The 20,310-nt window shown below is 40.2% G+C and overlaps 1 protein-coding gene across 11 annotated transcripts in view; it reads right to left on the bottom strand.

Moving 5' to 3' along the window:
- Nucleotides 1–20,310, bottom strand: part of krit1 (KRIT1 ankyrin repeat containing) — a 103,977-nt gene that overhangs the window by 50,636 nt on the left and 33,031 nt on the right. For 8 of the 11 annotated variants that reach the window (XM_068012324.1, XM_068012344.1, XM_068012359.1 and 5 more), the window contains 5 exons: nucleotides 17,648–17,840; nucleotides 16,170–16,262; nucleotides 14,128–14,257; nucleotides 3,545–3,788; nucleotides 1,962–2,077 (listed from right to left, as the gene is read on the bottom strand). In XM_068012324.1, coding sequence (XP_067868425.1) covers nucleotides 1,962–2,077; nucleotides 3,545–3,788; nucleotides 14,128–14,257; nucleotides 16,170–16,262; nucleotides 17,648–17,840 — 776 coding nt within the window. The remainder of the gene's footprint in view (nucleotides 1–1,961; nucleotides 2,078–3,544; nucleotides 3,789–14,127; nucleotides 14,258–16,169; nucleotides 16,263–17,647; nucleotides 17,841–20,310) is intronic. The other 3 variants (XM_068012379.1, XM_068012408.1, XM_068012418.1) reach the window with 3 other exon arrangements.

Here is a 20,310-nt window from a genome sequence, read left to right as displayed (position 1 = left end):
ACTAGTCACTGCCTGCCACTCAGAAAAAGACCTGTTTATTCCTACTCTTTGTTTCCAGTCTGCCAACCCGTTCTCTATCCATATCAGTACCTTACCCCAATCCCATGTGTTTTAATTTTTCACGCTAATCTCTTATGTCAGACCTTAACGAAAGCCTTCTGAAAGTCCAAATACACCACATCCACTGGTTCTCCCTTATCTATTCTACTAGTTACATGCTCAAAAAATTCCAGTAGATTTGTCAAGCAAAATTTCTTTTTCGTAAATCCATGTTGACTTTGTCCGATCATGTCACTGTTTTCCAAGTGCTCTGCTATTACATCTTTTATAATGGACTCTATATTATCTGTCTTTTGTCTTTGAAGAAATAGTGCCTTTGGATCTTTTACATCCATCTGATATTTGGGGCCTTAGTTTTACATTTGATCTGAAAGATGCCACCTCCAACAATATAGCACTCCCTCAGTACTGTGCTCGTTAAAATAATGGATCTTTTAGTCCATCTCTTTACATGCCTCATCCACTCTTGTTAGTCAGTAGAACAGACAAGGGTAGTAAGTTAATTTACATAATAATTTTCCTTTCCTCAGTAACAACTAGATAACCTTAACTCTCTCCCTACAATGCCAATAGCTTGTACCCTCCTGGTCATTCTACCAACCGTTTATGCCAGCAAGTATAAATTACAGCTCATTTGTTTTCAGAAAATGTATTCTAATATGTTTCGGGTAATGCCGTGCACAAAAGGGTATGGTTAACAAGTCAGTTAGCTAATGCTACCAGATAATGCATGCACAATCGATTTTTGTATTCACATCCAAAACATTTTATTTCAATTCCAAACTATAAAAGTTCAGTTCAGATGTTTTAACGAAATTTCATTCACACATCCCACATTTCCACAAACTATTATTCCAGACAGGCGGTAAGTGGTGTGGGTGGCTTCCACTTTTCACCTCCCAACTGACCGCAGATAGTGTTCTGTTAAATATGGTGTGTCAGTCCCGGAGTGTTGTTTTTTGAGAGTCAAATAAACAGACAAACGACAGGTTTTCACATAGGTTTAAAAAAAGGAAGGTTAAATTTTTATTTAACAGCAAAACCTGAATTGTTCGCAACCTTAACCCATTCACGCATTCACACTCACAAGCACTCATAGATAGAAGGGAAAGGGTAAGATGCAGTTCAAGACGCACTTGATGTAAAAGTTTGTGATTCACAGAAACCTCTTGAATCTTCTCGGGTGGAAAGTCTTTTCAAAGGTGCAGGCCTGGATGTTTGTAGCCATGAACGTGCTGAGGTGTAGCGTTCTGGTGGTTAAAACTTCAGTCTGGAGACGGTGGTCAGCTTTTAAGTTCTCTGCTGCAGTAAGTTGAAGTACAGCAGCAGGCCTTCTTTCTTAGCTGGACCAATCTCTCAGCATTTGGCTGGAACTGGTTTTCTGTGGTCTTTGCTTGATCTCCTCTCTCTCTCTCGCTCTCTCCCCCCAGAGGGCTACTTTTTAAGGTAAACATTTGAGTCCCTGTCACCCCTGGTGTGACCACACAATAGTCCAGGATATGGAAACCATTGCTATCTGTTGGCACCTGGATGGGGATCATTCTGTTACAATGGTGCTACTTCACTACTATTCATCTTGGTTTGGGCTGCGGAGTCAGTCTGCTGACAGAAGCTTTTGTCAGTTCATTCCTGCAGATAGGAGTCATCAAAATGAAATGGGTTCCTTTCAATTTCAGTGGGTTCCTTTCAATTTCAGTGGGTTTTCCCCAGAGCTAATTCAGATGCAGTTAATGAGTTTTGTCTTTGCAGACAGGCTTGTTTATTGACAGTCCAGGAGAGGATCACCTGACCTCTACTCCATTTTGTCAATGGTACAAATGTGCCCATTTTCTTGTAGTTCAGTTTAACAGTATTTTTTGACATAATTCCTCCAGTTCATTGTTTATTTCATCTATACTTACTTGTCCTCCATTATGCTGCTCATGCTACGCTGCCATTTTTCACGTTTTGGAATCTGTATTTTGGAATAGTCAGGAGCTCCCAAACCAAAGTATGGGTTTATAACCACTTTATCTACCTATAAGCAGAACCATCAAAAATAAAAGGTAATTAACACATATTAGCCACTCAGGATGACTGTAAACAGTGCACAATTTCTAAAAGTAGTCAAATACAGCTTCAGAAATGTGGCATTCTTACAGTTCCTATTGTTTCAAATGAATAGCAAGCAAAATTGACAAAAATATCTTGAAGAAAGTGTATTCTTCACCTCTTTTGCATTTACAATTCTGAGCGATGAAAGGGTTGCTGAATGAGGAAGGATTTGTTGCAAATTTTGATCTGTTTAACACTACAAAACTCACCCACTCAGTATTTATATTAAAATACTGGAGTGCTTCCCATTTCGAGTGAAATTTTATTTACAAATGGCCATATAATCTGTTCAAACAAAAACAGAAAACGCTGGAAAAAATGGGGCGACACAGTGGCGCAGTGGTTAGCACCGCAGCCTCACAGCTCCAGGGACCCAGGTTCAATTCTGAGTACTGCCTGTGCGGAGTTTGCAAGTTCTCCCTGTGACTGCATGGGTTTTCGCCGGGTGCTCCGGTTTCCTCCCACAGCCAAAGACTTGCAGGTGATAGGTAAATTGGCCATTGTAAATTGCCCCTAGTGTAGGTAGGTGGTAGGGAATATGGGATTACTGTAGGGTTAGTATAAATGGGCGGTTCTTGGTCGGCACAGACTCGGTGGGCCGAAGGGCCTGTTTCAGTGCTGTATCTCTAAAAATAAATAAATAAGTCCTTCAGAACTGAAAAATGAAAGAAAAACAAGCATGTAAAAAAATGTTAGAGGAAGGGGGAAAAATATACTCTAAATATAGAAATGACATGAAGCAGTTCAAAGACCTGCAAAAAGAGATTTTAAATGATGTAAAAGTTCATCTCCATCAAGTAATAGAGAAAAGCATTTGAGAAATACAAGACTGCTAAAGAAACAAAAGACATGCAAATAGCTATGGCAACAGGAGAGTCAACCAGAGAAAATGGGAAAAATAAATGCCCTCCATATAAGAAATTGAGATTACTGGTTTGCAAGGAAACTGGTAACCGGGACAGCTCTTTGTAGTTTTATCACGGTTTGTAGTGTCAGTATCGTAGTTCACATAAGACATCAAAATTTACCAGCATGGAAGCCTTTGGTTACTTTTATTTCTCTTTGTGGAAAATAATTATGACCAACAGATATGTTCCTTTCAGTGTAACTATCAAAGAATTTTTTCAGAAAACCACAACACATGTTATGTGAAGCACGGTTATGCTTTTCAGGCAACTGGCACATAATATTTGTTTTTAATTGCACAATTAGCCAGTGAAACTGCTGAAAATTTTTCACCGTATCTCAGATGAACAAGAAACAAACCAGATTATTCATGGTGTTATGGTGACCTACTTCAGAAGCCAATGTAAACCTAATATCAAGCTTACGTCAGAATGACAAACTTTTTTTTTCAGTAGATTTAGATTATAGTGTTTTGAGGTCCTACCCTATTTGTGTACTGTAGGTCTGATCCAAAGAGAGGGTTGTAGATGCAGAGGTCAGCTTTCTCCAGAGCCAACATTTTGTTTTTGATCTCCAGCGCAGTGTAGCCCACATGCAACATATTTTCAGGCTGATCCATTTCTTTGACATAAGCAGGATTTGCAACACAAGATTTGATTCTGTCAAGAGGAGATGGTCTAAAAAGACCTGGAATTGCATGGGAGATGGTGTGCTGCTCTGCCAACCATCTGTGAAGATACAGAAGGAGATTTAAGAAAATCTTTTAAGTAAATGATTTTCAACAGTGTTTTTTTTCATCTATCCCTCCCCCTCCCCCCAACTCCTGCTATGGTACAGTTCCACGGATGCTAAGCACCCTCTGGTATCTTGCCCAAGTGTGCATTATTCATAAGCGAGTCTTAACGATGTATATAGGTAGGGGTATCACAGTCAAGCCCAATCCTAATCCTGTCTTCACTCAAAATTGATATTTTCAGCAAAAATTACTTCAATGGAAACCCTCACTAATTTTACCCTCCCTGACCCAGGAGGCTGAAGCTATTTTTAGTGGCTTTATCACCTTTCCAGTGCGGGGTCACTGTATAGTGATGATTTTTTCCAGTTCCAAGCCTAGGCACTGATGCAGTGATTTTAAAAAAGCGTTTTATTTAAAAAGATATAAAAAAGTATAACAAAACCCAAATTAAGATTATTCCAATGTCAAAGTCAGAAGCGATGCAAAATTCAATTCCATCCAACTTAATATTAATGCCAAAGTAATTGCAATAGTTAACCATACAAATAAATAACAAAGTACAACAGTTTAAAAAGATGGTTGGGACATACATTTGTTCACAGATTACATCAAATTGATCTTAAATTTAATTCCAGTTCAGAGTAAATTATTCATGTTATAAAATTTAAACGTAACAGTTGTACAGAGCACAGCAAATTTATACTGAGTTGCCTATATCCCAATCAAAACAACCCTGCATGTCCAAATGTGCTTTCTCCTAAACTGACCAAAGTAGAAAATTTTCTCCTTGTTGCAGTACCCCTCAAAAAATGTCAAGGCTAAAAAAGTTACAATGATAAACTAAATTTGAACTTTGGGATAAAACTGATTAGCAACTTACAGCATACATGCTAACGATCAACTCTTTAACTCATGCTTCAGCACTTCACAAGAAAAATTTGATTTTCTAATGGTTGTGATGTGAACCAATTAGATCATTTAGAAGAGACATACGACAACTATCAGAACCAAATCAGATCTGTTGGAGAATGGAACTAAAGCTTTCTGGAATTATCTTTTTCTCCCACTGTTGGTCATCCACAAACTTAAGGCACACAAGTTTAAAGCTGCATTGATGGCTTGTGAGGTTCTCAGTTATGCACGTTTTTCTTTTGTGCTTGTACCCAAAGAAATTACATACTAAGGTGCAAAAATGCAAGTTTTAAAACTTTTACTTTTCCTCAAAGGGGTATTCTGGGGGCATGTAGCGTGTCTAACTGCTGTCTCAGCGAAAGATTTATTTCCTTTAGGACAAGTTAAAACTGCCTCTTTGAAGTTAGGCAGCTCCTCCAATGATTGAATACATTTAATTAGCTTTATTAAGCAATCCTGACAGCACAATTATTTTCTGTAACTTAGTTCTTTTTCTAGGTTATTTAAGCACACAAGATTGAGGTTGCTTTGTTATGGTGCAGTAATTAGGAAAAAAGCCCACACCAACTACATGAAAGATCACAATCTACATGGAAATATGAGGAAGATAATTAAAAATAACCCCTTAAGGAACTGTGGGCCAACAGCAGTAGCAGAAGTAACATTCGTGCCACACCAAGTGCCAGGCAATGACCATCTCCAACAAGAGGGAATCAACCACCTCCCCTTGAAATTCAACAGCATTAACATTGCTGAATCTCCCACCATCAACTTCCTGGAGGAGTCACTACTGACCAGAAACTTAACTGGACGAGCTACATAAATATAATGGCTACAAGAGCAGGTCAGAGGCCGAGTATTCTGCTGACGTCCCAAAGTCTGTCCACCATCTACAAGACACATATCAGGAGTGTGATGGAACACTCTCCTCAGACAATTAGGGATGAGCAATAAATTCTAGCCTTGCCAATGACGGCAAATTCCCATGAATGAACATACGAGTTAGGAGCAGGAGCAGGCCACTCGGCCCCTCAAGCCTGCTATGCCATTCAGAAAGTTCATGGCTGAACTGATTTATAAACTAAAAAGTAAGAGTACAATCAATTTCCACCACCGGCTCTAATTGCAGATCGTAATGATATTTATTTGCAGTAAAAAATAACAAGTTAAGATCAATATAGGGCTAGAAATGAATGCTAGTAATAAGGTCGGATGATTGCATAACATAATTGCAAAGAGAGGACGTTAATCCATTTGATTTAATTTTACCAGAAAAAGAATTCAAGGAAGATAAGTTACTTACTTTCATTTCGTATTTAGAACACCTCTAACATGTCCAGCAAAAAATAATTTTGAATCAAAGATTGCGGGGGGCTGCCAGGGAGGGGGGGGGGGGGGAAGACAGGGGAGGTGGTGTTGGGGTGAGACAAGGAGGTGAGGGTAGATGGGGAAGGGGGTAGGGGGACACAGTGAAGACAGGTGGGCGAGAGGGCAGGAGAGCGAGCGAACGAGAGAGAGAGCAGCAAGAGAGAGAGAGCAGCAAGAGAGAGAGAGCAGCAAGAGAGGGGAGGGGGTAGGAGACAGACAGACAGAAATGTTTCACAACCCCAAAGCACTTTTAATTCTGTTCAGATAAGGGAATGACAATCTATTAAATGGAGGTAAGTGAAGATGCAGCAGAGTTGGACAACATACAGGAACATAGGAAATAGGAGCAGGAGTAGGCCATTCAGCCCATCGAGCCTGACCTGACATTCAAACAGATCATGCCTGATCATCTACCTGTTCGCCATTTTTCCTAACTATCCCCATATCCCTTGATGTCGACAGTGTTCAGAAATCTAATCAATTTCTGTCTTGAACATGCTCAACGACTGAGCTTCCACAGCCTTCTGGGGTACAAAATTCCACAGATTCCCCACCCTCTGAGTAATGAAATTCCTGAACATCTCAGTCTTAAATGGCCTGCCCCTCATTCTACTATATGGTGATATCGCACCTTTAAATATAATAAAACGTCCCAAGGCGCTTTATCGGAGCATTATAAAACATGGTATGACACCATGCCACAAAAGAAGATATTGCATCAGATGACCAGAAACTTGGTCAAAGAGGTAGGTTATAAGGAGTGTCTTAAAGGAGGAAAGTGAGGTGGAGAGGCCTCGGGAAGTATTCCAGAGACTGGGGCCTAGGCAACTGAATGCGTGGCCACCAATACTGGAGCGATCAAAATCAGGGATGCAGAACCAGAAAGCAGGCATTGCTGGATCTGGTGCTGGGAAATGAGGTGTGCCAAGAGGACCAAGTGCCCGTGGGGGAGCAGTTGGATAGGAATGATCATCACATCATAACCTTTAGACTCACAATGCAGAAATGCAAGGACTAAAATAAAGTAGATCATCTGGATTGGAAGAGGACTAATTTCAGTGCGATGAGAAGGGATCCAGCCAGGGTAAAATTAAACCAAAGACTGACAGGAAAAACTGTAACAGAACAAAGGGCTATCTTTAAGGAAGAGATGCTTCAGGATAGGCTAACAACATTCCAACAAGAGTGAAAAGAAGGAGAATCAAAAACATGGCTCCTTGGGTGACAAGGGAGATAGAGATTATGATGAAACAAAAAAAAATTTGTCCAGGACAGTCCTAGCAACTACAGACCAATTAATTTAACATCAGTGGTGGGTAAGATTTTAGAAACAATAGGGGGGGGAATCAACAGGCGTTTGAAGAGGTTTGGAGTTTAACAATAGCCAGCATAGATCTGTAAAAATGCTTGACTAATCTAATTGCATTTTTTGATGAAGGGACAGAGAAAGTCAATGAAGGGAATATGATGGCAGTTGTCTATATGGATTTTAAGAAAGCGTTTAAATCAAGTACCACATAAAAGGCTGCTTAACAAAATTGAGGGTCAGTGTCCAACTGGATAAAAAATTGGCTTAATGACGGAAAACAGCGAATCATGGTAAATCGTTGTTTTTCAGACTGGAAACTGGTAGACAGTGGTGTTTCCCAAGGTTCAATGCTCAGACCAGTGCTTTTTTTGATATACGTAAATGACTTGGATCTTGAAATACAGAGTAGAATTTCAAAATTTGCTGATGATACCAAACTTGGAGGAGTGGGAAACAGTGAGGATGATACAAACCGCCTGTAACAGGATACAGATAGGCTAGCAGAATGGGCAGACAAGTGGCAGGTGGGATTTAATATAGACAAGAGTGAGTGATGCATTTTGGCAAAAGGGATGGGGTGAGGCAATATAGACTTAAAGGCACAGTGTGCAGGAACAGAAGGTCTTGGGGGTGCATGTGCATCAATCTTTGAAGGTGGCAGATCATATTGAGAGTGGTTAGTAAAGCATATGGGATCTATCTTCATAAATAGAGGCATTGAGTACAAAAGCAGGGAAGTTATGCTGAACCTTCATAAAGCTCTGGTTACGCCACAACTAGAGTAGTGCTTCCAGTTCTGGTCACCACAGTTTAGGAAGGATGTAAGGGTCCTTGAGAGGGTGCAGAGGAGATTTACCAGAATGGTTTCAGGGATGGAGGATTTTAGTTACAAGGTTATGTTGGAAAAGCTGGGGTTGCTCTCCTTGGAGCAAAGGAGATTAAGGGGAAATTTGATAGAGGTGCAGAAGATTATCACAAGCTTCAATAAGTTAGGTGAGGAAAAGCTGTTCCCATCAACCGATAGTACAAGGAGTAGGGGAAACAGATTTAAGGTTTTGGGCAAGGGGAATGTGAGGAAGAGCATTTTTGCGCAGGCAAGTGACACTGACCTAGAACTTGCTGCTCACAAGGGAGGTGGAAGCAGAGACAATCAATGATGTCAAAAGGAAATTCTACTGCCACTTGAAAGAAAGAAATTTGCACGGCTACAGGGATTGAGCGGGGGAATGAGACTGACTGGATTGCTCCGCGGATAGATGGCATGGATTCCATCGGCCGAATGGCCTCCTTCTGTTAAATGACTCTATGACAATGTTACGACTGAGGCGGGAGGAGTGCACTGTTAATTCAGTCCCATTTCTCCACAGGTCACAACATGTTTTAAAAATTTTCCCATTTACTGAAAGAGTCAATCAGATACACTATTTTTTCCCCAGAATAGAACACACTAACCAGGTTTCTTTACTGATCAAAATTAACAGATTATAAAACAAGTCTTAACTAGTAATGAAGTAAAAACAATATCACACAGATCAAATTTTTAAAAATCCAACATTAAATTTTTTTAATTCCTCTTTCGACCATAACCAAATTTTAAAGTCCCTTTCTAACCTTAATCCCTTCACTCACACATACACACACACATATATACACATCAGTTAACCAAAAAAACATTAAAAAGGATTTTTAGATCAGAGCTCTACTACAGATAAAAACACACACACCTGGACAGGTCACTTGCCCACCCCTGAAGAAAACAGCAGATGAGACGCGCTACACCAAACTGGCACACAGTCCAATCTCCGAGCCCACGTAAACAGGATCTTTCGAACAGTTCTCTTCAGGTGGCGTTGAGAATTATTTTTAGCAGGCTTTCTTGAAAATACAGGAAGATGAATCGATACAATGGACTTCACAGAATCTTTTTAGAGGATTGCAGGAAAGCGAGTTGGGTTGCAGTCTTCTGTTCTTCCTTGGAATTCTCTCCTTTTTTGACACTTCAGCAGCACTTGACTTTTATCTCCTTCCAGAAGGCAAATCCACACACCCACCGACTCACAACCAAAAAGCTTGAGAGTTTTTTCTCTGCCCATCCCAGGTGTTCTCTGTTACCACTGGGCTTATCCAATCAAAGGAGCACTTGACCCTTTTCTGTCTCTGTGACCAGGGTTTCTGCTCTAAGCCTAATCCGAGCCATGTGACAATCAGCAACATTGGTGCCAATTCGGCTCCCTCAGTGCCCTTGATGGCTTCCTTTATTAACAAAAACCTGGTCCACATTTATTCAGCTTAACCATAAATTCCTTAAAAAACTTTTTTTTTAAACAAAAAAATCACTTTCAGAACAAGAGGAGCGCAGATATCTTGGAGGGTTTGTGGGGCTGGAGAAGATTACAGAGATGGGGTGGAGGTGGGCGAGTGAGGCTATGGAGAGATTTGATAGGTAAATTGGCCATTATAAATTGTCACTAGTATAGGTAGGTGGTAGGGAAATATAGGGATAGGTGGGGATGTTTGTCGGGAATATGGGATTAGTGTAGGATTAGAAGAAAATGGGTGGTTGATGTTCGGCACAGACTCGGTGGGCCGAAGGGCCTGTTTCAGTGCTGTATATCTAATCTAATCTAAGAAAGAGAATTTAAAAAATCAAGACATGGCTTGAGCGGGAGCCAATGTAGGTCAGCAAGCACAGGGGTGATAGGTGAACAAGACATAGTACGAGTTAAGACACGAGCAGCAGAGTTTTGCATGACTTCAAGTTTACGGAGAGTAGAATGTGGGAGACCAGCCAAAAGTGCATTGGAATAGTCAAGTCTGTAGGTAACGAAGGCATGATTGAGGGTTTCAGCAGCAGATGAGCTGAGACGGGGGCGAAGACAGGTGATGTTACGGAGGTGTAAATAGGCGATCTTAGTGATGGCATGGATAGGAGGTCAGAAGCCCATTTCAAGTTCAGATATGACACCAAAGTTGTGAACAGACTGCTTTAATCTCAGCCTGTTGCCAAGGAGAGGGATGAAATCAGTAGCTAGGCAATTGAGTTTGGAGCGGGGACCGAAAACAATGGCTTCCAATATTTAACTGGAGGAAATTTCTGCTCATCCAGTACTGAATGTCAGAGAAGCAATCTGATAATCTAGCAACAGTGAAGGAGTCAGGAGAAGTGATGGCGTAGTAGAGTTGCTTGTCATTAGCATACGTGTGTAAACTTTCGGATGATGTCACCTAGGGTAGATGAGAAATAGGAGGGGGCCAAGGATAGCTATCGACTTTAGCTGCGGGGTACTAATCAAAAAAACTGCTCTGCCTTGCATGGTATTGTCCTTGTGTTATAGTGGCAACACCCAACCAGGTGAGTGATAAGTATTCCATCACACTCCTGACTTGAGCCTTGTAGAAGTTGGAGAAGCTTAGAAGAGCCAGGAGTTAATCTAATTATCACAGCGTACCCAGCCTCTGCCATAATCTTGTAGCAAAAGTGTTGCAATGACTTTTGTAAATGGTGACCCCCAAGATATTGGCGATGGAGGTGCAATTAATGGTCAGGGGGAACATTGGAGCAGGAGTAGGCCATTCAGCCCATCGAGTATGGCCCACCATTCAATATGATCATCCACTTCAATGTCTTCTTCCCACACTATCCCAATATCCCCATGTCATTTGTATTTAGAAATCTGTCAATCTCTGCTTTAAACATGCTCAATGACAGAGCTTCCACAGCCCTCTGGGGTAGAGAATTCCAAAGATTCACAACCCTCTGAGTAAAGAACTTTCTCCTCATCTTGGTCCTAAGTGGCTTCCCCCTTATTTTGAAATTGTGACCCCAGGTTCTCGACTCCCCAACCGGGGGAAACACCTTAGTTGCATCTACCCTGTCTATCCCTTTAAGTATTTTGCAGGTTTCAATGAGATTATCTTTCATTCTTCAAAACTCTAGAGAATACAGGCCCAGTTTCCCCAGCCTCTCTTCATAGGACAGTCCCACCATCCCGGGAACAAGTCTGGTGAACCTTTGTTGCACTCCCTCTATGGCAATAATATCCTTCCTAAGGTAAGGGGACCAAAACTGCACACAGTACTCCAAGTGCAGTCTAATCAAGGTTCTATACAATTGAAGCAAGACTTCACTACTCCTGTACTCAAATCCTCTTGCGATAAAGATTAATATACCATTAGCCTTCCTAATTGCTTGCTGCACCTGCATGTTAGCTTTTAGTGACTTACTAAAAAGGACACCCTTTGTACATCTACACTTTCTAATCTACATTTATGAAATGCTCTGCACATCTGTTCCTCCTAACAAAGTGGATAACCTCACATTTTTCCACATTATATTCCATCTGCCACATTCTTGCCCACCCACTAAGTCTGTCCACATCCCCTTGAAGCTGCTTTGCATCTTCCTCACAACACACATTGTTCAAGATGGCCATCACCCAGTACTTATGTGACATAAATGTTATTTGCTACTTGTCAGCCAAGTCTGATATAGGCTGGAGTAGACTGCTTCAATTATCAGAGGAATTGTGAACGGAGCTGAACTCTGGGAATCATTAGGGAACAGCCCCACTCCTGACCTTATGACAGAGGGAAAGTCTTTGACAAAGCAGTTGAAGATGGCCAAGGAAGCTTTCCAGAGATATTCCTGCAGTGATGCCCTGGGGACATGATAATTGGCCTCTGACAACCACCCTTTGCGTCAAGAATGACTCCAGCCATTGGAGAGTATTCCCTTGAAGTGCAATATGTTCATTTTAGCTGGGACTCCTCGGTTCCATATTTGGCCGCAACATTGATGTCAAGCACAGATACTCGCAACTCTTCTCCGGCATTCAGCTCTTGCAACCATCTATGGATCAAGGTTGTGATAAGGTCTGAAACCAAGTGTTTCTGGTGGAACCTGAAGTGAGCATCACTGAGCAAATTAGTGGCAAATAGGTATCATTTGAAGATACTATTGATGACTCCTATCTCTTTCCTGGTGACTGGGAAGAGGCTTAAATGGAGGCAATTGGCTGAGTTAGTTTTTTTTGTGTGGAATATATAGGCCTGGGCAATTTTCCACATCGTTAGGTAGATGCCAATGTTGTATCTAAAGTCCAACAGCTTGGCTAGGAGGGTGGCTCAGCTGGGAGATCAGCAAAGCCTGATGTATAGACGTTCAGCAGTACTCCTGGAATATTGTCAGGAGCCTTTGCTGTGTACATAGTAGTCATGTCATGTGGAGTGAACTGAATTGGCTGGAAACTGGAATGATGATGGGAGCCACCGGACAAGGTTGGAGGTCCGTAGCGGTCCTGACGTGCAAATCGGTCATCCGACCTGGGTATAGGTGCAAAAGGATCATCCACTCAGCACTTTTGACTGAAGATTCCTGCAAATACTTCAGCCTAGTCTCTTGTACTCAGGTATTGGACACCATCAAGGTTGAGAATGAAAATGTTCAAGGAGCCTTCTCGTCATCCTCCCGTTTGGTGGTGAGTGAGCATGCACCTTTCTTGAAAAGATATGTTCAGAGTTAGAGTTGCACTCTGATCCTTTGATTTTGGTACTGTTTAGCTCTGTCTATAACCTGCTGTTTTCGATGTTTAGCATTCAGGTCCTCTGTAGGACCTCCTTAATAAATACCTGGAGGCACTCCAGGCATCTGCCTTCTGCAATAAGCATTATAAAAGAGAATATTCTTTGATGCACCATCTCAGGAGAACCAATAACATTCCAATAGGATGAAAGCTGACAAAAATTTTAACGGGCAGATTTTGCCAAAGAAGAGCATTTCATGGCATGCCCCATACAATCATACATTCAGGTTTTCAAAAATTTTGTCCAGAAAGTTGTTGGAAGTGTGAACTGAAAAGGACAGTGAGGGTGAGGGCTTTTGGAACATTAGTGAACAACAGGAGAAACTGTCTATCTCCTTAACCAATAAGATTGAAGGACTGGGAATTAAACAGAGGAAGGACTGAGAAGGAAGATGAGGATGAATTCAATGTGAAATCAGGTATGGAAAGAGAAAGACTGAATAAAGAGAAAAAGACAGAAAGAAAGAAAACAAGTAACGCCATGCTTATAACTGCTTACATTCAGGGCAAGAGAAAATGATTGGCAGTCATTAACACTTATCACATTGTTAAAATGGTACTAATGCAAATAGTTACTAGATTTACTTTGTGGTGAGTTTAATGGACAATTAATGTTCAAGTGCAAGTTCTGTTTTTGCAAAGCTAATGGTGAGTGGCACAAATCACAAAAGTGCCAGAAACTTGTGGCATTTACAAGGTATCTCTTCCACACTGCAAGCTGTTGGCCAATTTGTACATTAATAACAGCGTGCATTGTTCAGACACCATTATTATTTCAAGAAAACCTGATCAAATATAGGTATTTTACAAATTTGCAACTGGTCTCCTTTGAAATCTCACATGAATCATCCATATCAAATTAAAAGAATTAAGTGGTAGAATCTGGGTTCACGCCCATTATCTTGTACACATTGAGCTTCTGATCACAAACCTGATCAGGAGTAAAGGCCAGGTACTGGAGGGAGAGTTACCCAGGGCTGCTCTTAACACATTTCTTTTTTGCAGTTTCAGGATAGTACTGATTAAGGTCCACACATTGAGGATTGTAAAACATAATATAGTATTTTCACTATTTTTGATCCCAGTTTTTAGAAATAGCTCCTTGTGTACATATAAAGCAATGCTGCACAGTAAAGGCTGCAAAACTGTAAACTTCTTACTTGTCCAAGGCAATCAGCATTTTTGCACTGAGTGTAGAAAAATGAGTGCTGGATTCACTGCACACACGCATAATATCCTGGAAGCAGTAAAAACTTGGTGCTCCAAGGCAATAGGATATCTTGCTGTTGTCTGCAAATGGTAGAACCACTAGTTAAATTATATAGCGTAACAATTGGCACTTAACTCAGCCTATTTATGCACATTATGATCAATACATTCAACTCTTATGAAGAAAAAGATGTTCAATCCATCTAAAAAGGATAGCCCTGTGCATATTAACATGGTTTGTACAGGAGAATATCTATAAACAAAGTGATTGATAACGCAGCCGGCAGCTGACATCATCAGACTGCGCCAATCTAAGCACATGCGCAGATTGGCTCCTTCTTTCTGCGCAAGTCCTGGCAGCTGCTTGAAGTCGCAGATTGTGACGTTTTAGTGGCACAGGCTGCATTTGAGCATGTGCCGCTGCAGCGCTACCTAGTGGTTGCGTTGTCAGCAAACGCAGCCAAATTTTAGACTACAAACAGATTTTATAATGCCCAATAAAAAGATCTTTATTGTCACACACCATAGTAAACATAGCAATCAAATTATTTCAACATTATACTCATGCAATTGAGGGTACTAAGGGACGCTTCTTGTTCTTTGCACGTTATGAGGGGATGTTAGCATAGTGGTAACGTTACTGGATTAGCAATCCAGAGGCCTGGACTAATGCTCCGGAGACACGAGTTCAAATCCCACGATGGGGATTCCAGATTTTAATTAATAAATATCAAATAAAAAACTAGTCTTATTAATAATGACCCTTAGATTACCAGATTGTCATAAAAACCCATCTGGTTCATTAACATTCTTACCTGGCCTACACTTGATTCCAGATCCACAGCAATATGGTTGACTCTTAACTGTCCGCTGGCCACTTAGTTGTAGCAATCTGCTACAGAACAAGCACTGTGGGTGTACCTACACCAGGTGGACTGCAAATATTCAACACCAATTGGGATGGGCAATAAATGCTGACCTTACCGGCAACGCTCACATCCCAAGTAGAAATGAAAAAAAATAACAGCTGTGCCATCTGTCATCACTTCTATGATTTTCCACCAGAAATGACAGGGAATGCCCTGTCCCAATAGGAACAAAGGCACCACATGCAACACCTTTCCTGGCACCATCATGCTGGAAACTGAGAACGCTAAGGCATTTCTACAGTGCACACAGAACTGCTACAGTTGGTGGAGTGGGACCCTGGGAAATAAAAGAATTTTTCAATTTTTCTTCAGCTGACCCTTCTCTATTTTGTTGGTGCCCATGGCCTCAGCAACAATTGTCTTCCTTCTCCTGAGATGCGACCCTTTGCGCAGGTGAGAATCCCAATGGGAGCTTGCCAAAATTATTCACATGCAACTGACCACAGAAAATTCACCAGATTCTGCTGTAGGACAAAATAGCAAGTCTTCGCTACTGATTTTATGCAGGAGCCGAAAATCCCAGTTAAAGGTCTCCTAAATAGTTCTTATAAATAAAATTGAATGCAATAAAGAAAAAAAAGTTTACTGTACTATGAAGCAAGCATTCCAATCAGTTACTGAGCCTCGTTTTCTTCAGTAACAGTCATTTTCAGGCCAGAGTAATCTTTCTTGTTGTCAGGTACACCATAACCTGAAAAATGTCAGATGAAATAATCCTGTATTTTCCACAGCTTTGAAAGGAAATGTGCGCCTCATGTTTGATTGCGCATCCTTGTCCTTTACTGATTATATTCCAGTAATCATTTTTTGTTTAAACTGAGCTCAGTTTCTTAGTGCCAACTCATTATAAACTGCCTCTCAAAACATAGTTTTATAGATATCACTAAATTTATCATACCAATGGGGTCAAGTCCCTATCACAACTCTGACCACAGGCATGCAATTCAGCTGTGCAGTAGTAGTGTCACTTGCACAATTGTGACACTATATTTCATCGTTTCTGAGGGTTTATAATAAAACACATTAAAATGGACTTCGGCATTGTGGCTTTACAATTTTCTTACCTTTAACTGCTGCTGGCACAACATAAAGTGCAGCTACTCTGCAAACATTCTCCCCGTGAACAGGGAATTCTTTTATCAACACCACTCGTTTACCTTACAGAAAAAGGACAATAATTTAACATTAAGTCGTATGTGCATTTATGTATAACTTATATCTGCTTTCACTTTCTGTTGTCACATTTTTGTCATTCTTTGTGTCATATTGTGTGTTTTGTCTATGCAAACTTGTCATGGTGTAAGTGCACTATTTGGCCACTCAGTAGCATTGTACCCAGTCTATGAACATCCTTAAAATAGTATTTTTGTAATTTTTTAGCTTCTATTGTCTAATCTCTAGGAAATTTTTTTCCAAGTTTTAAGTTTTTTTTAAAATCTCACTCAGTTCTAACCATTCTTTGAATTGGGGAAACACCAATGATAATTTGGATTACATTATGTGTTGTCACAATGCGATCAAATTAGAGTCAAACCTAACAAATGATGTTTTCACTAATTTAACCAAGTCAATTTTTTTTGCAAAGTTATAGGCTAGATAAGGAGAAATTGTTTCCACTGGCAAGATAGTTGGGAACCAAAGACATAGATTTGGCAAAAAAAAAGGCTGGGTGGCAGGAGTATATTTTCATTTTACGCAGCAAGTTGTTATGATCTTGAATGCATTGCCTGAAGGGTGGTGGAAACAGATTCAATAGTAACTTTCAAAAGGGAATTGAACATACAATTAAAAAGGAAAAAGGGGAGTGAAACTAACTGGCACTTCTTTCAGGAAGCCTGCACAGTCAAGATAGGCTGAATGGCCTCCCTCTGTGCTGTATGATTCTATAATGGTATGGTCAAGCAAATGAAATTAAAATAGGAGTGAGACATAATATGAAACAGGCCAGGTTACTGGAGACCATTCATAGGGCAGTATATTGAAAGAAGTTAACTGTTTCAAGTGAGGAAGAGGAAGAAAGAAAACAGTGAAAAGGTAAGATGGTCAAGCAAGACTAGAGAGTAGCATTTTAGTGTTTCAATAAAGGCCTTAAGGGTTCAGTCCCAGGAGAGAAAGGAAACTGGAAGGCCAAATATCTTAGGCTGTTTTTCTGCATCTGTTCATGTCCAGTTGCACAGGAGAGAAGAGGGATAGAAGCAAATTGTTAGCTCATGGTCTGTACTGCACAATTAAGAATAGGAAAACATATATACTTCCTTCAATTTCCAAATTGTGTTGGCAGATTCTTTCCAAATTAGTGCAATAAAACATAGTTCATTTCAATTCCTTTCCAAAACTTGAAAACACAAAATCACCAACAGTGGCATAAATATGAATTGTTGGTGCAAATAATCTTTGGCATAATTGCCAAGAGATAATTAAAAAAATATTTTCAAAATGGTGTGCTGCGAACTTGTACATTCATTCATTTAATAAAAGCCACTGTTTAATCTTTACAATTAGTGACACCAAACTACGAACGAATATAAACAAAATCTCTCACCATGAAGTATAATAAATTGCGCTTTTGTTCTACCTTTGACTCCTTGGTTGTTCGGAGACGTCAGTTTGGTGGCTTCAACTACAAAGTCGAGAATGTCCTGTCCTTTATTTTCATCCCTTTTCAGTTTTGTTTGTAACAAAACTTTCTTCCTCTTTTTTTCCTTGCCTTCGTTTTGCAGTTCTAGCAGGAGAATCTTCACAAAAAGTACACAACCAAATGTGATACAAAAGGTGGTACGTCACAGAGTAAAATGGAAAATAGACTAACACAATAAACACGAATAATGATATGTTACTTATTTTGAAACCCTTTCTCTCCAAATGAAACATCACTATACAAGTAGCAGGGAAGGATGAAACTTGCAGAGAACAACAATGTGACCGATTTCTCTGTGATCCAGAATAAGGGTTCTATCTGGTACAAAAACAAGAAATGCTGGATTCACTCAGCAGGTCTGGCAGCATCTGTGGAAAGAGAAGCAGAGTTAACGTTTCGGGTCAGTGACCCGTGCAGTTCCGAAGAAGGGTCACTGACCCGAAACGTTAACTCTGCTTCTCTTTCCACAGATGCTGCCAGACCTGCTGAGTGAATCCAGCATTTCTTGTTTTTGTTTCAGATTTCCAGCATCCGCAGTATTTTGCTTTTATTTTAGTGTTCTATCTGTTAGATGTCAATTGGTTTCTTTCTTGCTGTCCACAGTAGACACTCCAGGATTAACATTGATTTCTGGTGGTTGTTTTCCTAAGCTACTAGAATACACATTACAGTCTGGGATGCATCACAGTCACATCAGACACATTGTTTTTCAGAAATATAAACAGGAAATGCTAGAAATAAAAAATAGATTTTAAATAGGTCAAATCCTATTACATTCCTATCTTTAACCAGTTCTGATGAAAGGTTATCCTGAAACATTAATTGTTTCTCACTCCACCAATGCCGCCAGACCTGCTGAATATTTCCAGCATTTCTGTTTTTATTTCAGATTTCCAGCATCTGCAGTATTTTGCTTTGTACATTGCTTTTCAGATTCTGCTTGCATTTCATTTTATTCAGTTTGGATAGTTTAACACTTTGGTCGGATAGAAACAGACTGGAGGGAGATTCTTTTAAACTTCACTTTCCTAGGTAATTACAAACAGAAGTTAACACAAAGCAGCAGAAAAGGAATAAATAAGAACAAACTGAGATTTACATAATGCCTTTCATGACCTCAGTATGTTTTAAATATTTCACAGCCAATGAAATAATTTTGAAGTATCAGTGCTTTGTAATGCAGGGAAATGCAGCAGCAATTTTGTGCACAGCAAAGTCTCACAAAAAGCAAGAAGATTAATGAACACCTATTTTAGTGGTTGAAGGATTAATATCAGCCAAGATATTGGGAAAACTCCCCCGCCCTTCTTCAAATACTGCCATGGGATCTGTTACCTGCACCTGAAAGGGCAGAGTGTGCCACAGTTTAAGGTCTAATCCAGAAGATGACAGTTTTGATCTTGCAGCATTCCCTCAGTACCATACTGAAGTGGCAGCCTAAATTATGTGCTCAAGTCTCTCAAGTGGGGCTTGAAACTTCTGACTCAGGTGAAAGTTGCTACCACTGATTCAAAGCCGACACCAGAAAATTGTTTTTTTTATTTAAAAAAAAGGAGTTTGCTCCAATATATCTTTAAATGAATGGCATAGTGTGGCTGACTTTATCTCAGTCAGCCTGAGGCTAGCTGAGACTGATGTTACGAACAGGTGAGAAATTTCAGGAGTGGTTTCCCTTACCTCTCAACTGACCGCAGGCAATGTTTTGATTAGAATTCTGCTCAATCTCAGTGCATTTTAATGGTCAATAAACACACAAATGTTCTCTTAGGTTTAAAGGAAGATAAATGTTTATTAACTAAAATCCCAAAATTCGCAACTTCACCCGCTCATACGTACACACAAGCACACACCCAAGAAAAGATAGGGATTAAAAGACAGCATGCATTTAGGTCTGGTATGTCTAAAAAGAGTTTGTTGTGAAGCCTTGATTATTTCCCGGGAGGAAAATTTAAACAGTGCAGGCATGGCTTTGCTTTTCCTAACTCACTGAAGTCAAATTTGGAAAGTTTCTGGTGAATGGATGCTTTGCTGCAGACTTCTTTGGTTAAATCTCATCCACAGTCCAACTACGAAAAATCCTGTTACTCTCTCTCAGGTGGGCAGTTTCAAAGGGCATCTTTTGTTTGTCTCGAGGTAATTTTAAAGTGGTATTCAGGTAGCATCTTCTTTGTCAAAATAGATCTCTCTCAGCCTCCTGGCTTTCTTCTGTCTTTCTGGCTCAGCAATATCTTATTAAAAACCTCCTCATCTGAGACTTGGTTTCTGTCTGGTGACCAAGGTTTCACTCTCATTGTGTTTTCATAAATGGTTTGATGGTATGACCATTGTTTGGCAATGAACGTGGATGTTGCCCATCTCTACGCCATCTTGGCGTAGTGGTGTTTTTTCACACCTATTAGCCCGAGTTTGATTCTGCAGACTCTATGTCTACAAAGTCATTGTTAATCCAACAGGTTGAAAAAGGTAGCCAGTCACATGGAATAGGCTATTAACATTTCTAATGTTTCATTCAACACTTGACCAGACATGACGTCTGGTTCAGAGTTCTAGCAGTTGGCATGTGTATT

Source organism: Heterodontus francisci, chromosome 2, assembly GCF_036365525.1.
Source record: "Heterodontus francisci isolate sHetFra1 chromosome 2, sHetFra1.hap1, whole genome shotgun sequence".
Lineage (NCBI taxonomy): Eukaryota > Metazoa > Chordata > Chondrichthyes > Heterodontiformes > Heterodontidae > Heterodontus > Heterodontus francisci.
The sequence above is the reverse complement of the archived record's forward strand: the minus strand, read 5'-3'. Positions and strand labels throughout refer to the sequence as shown.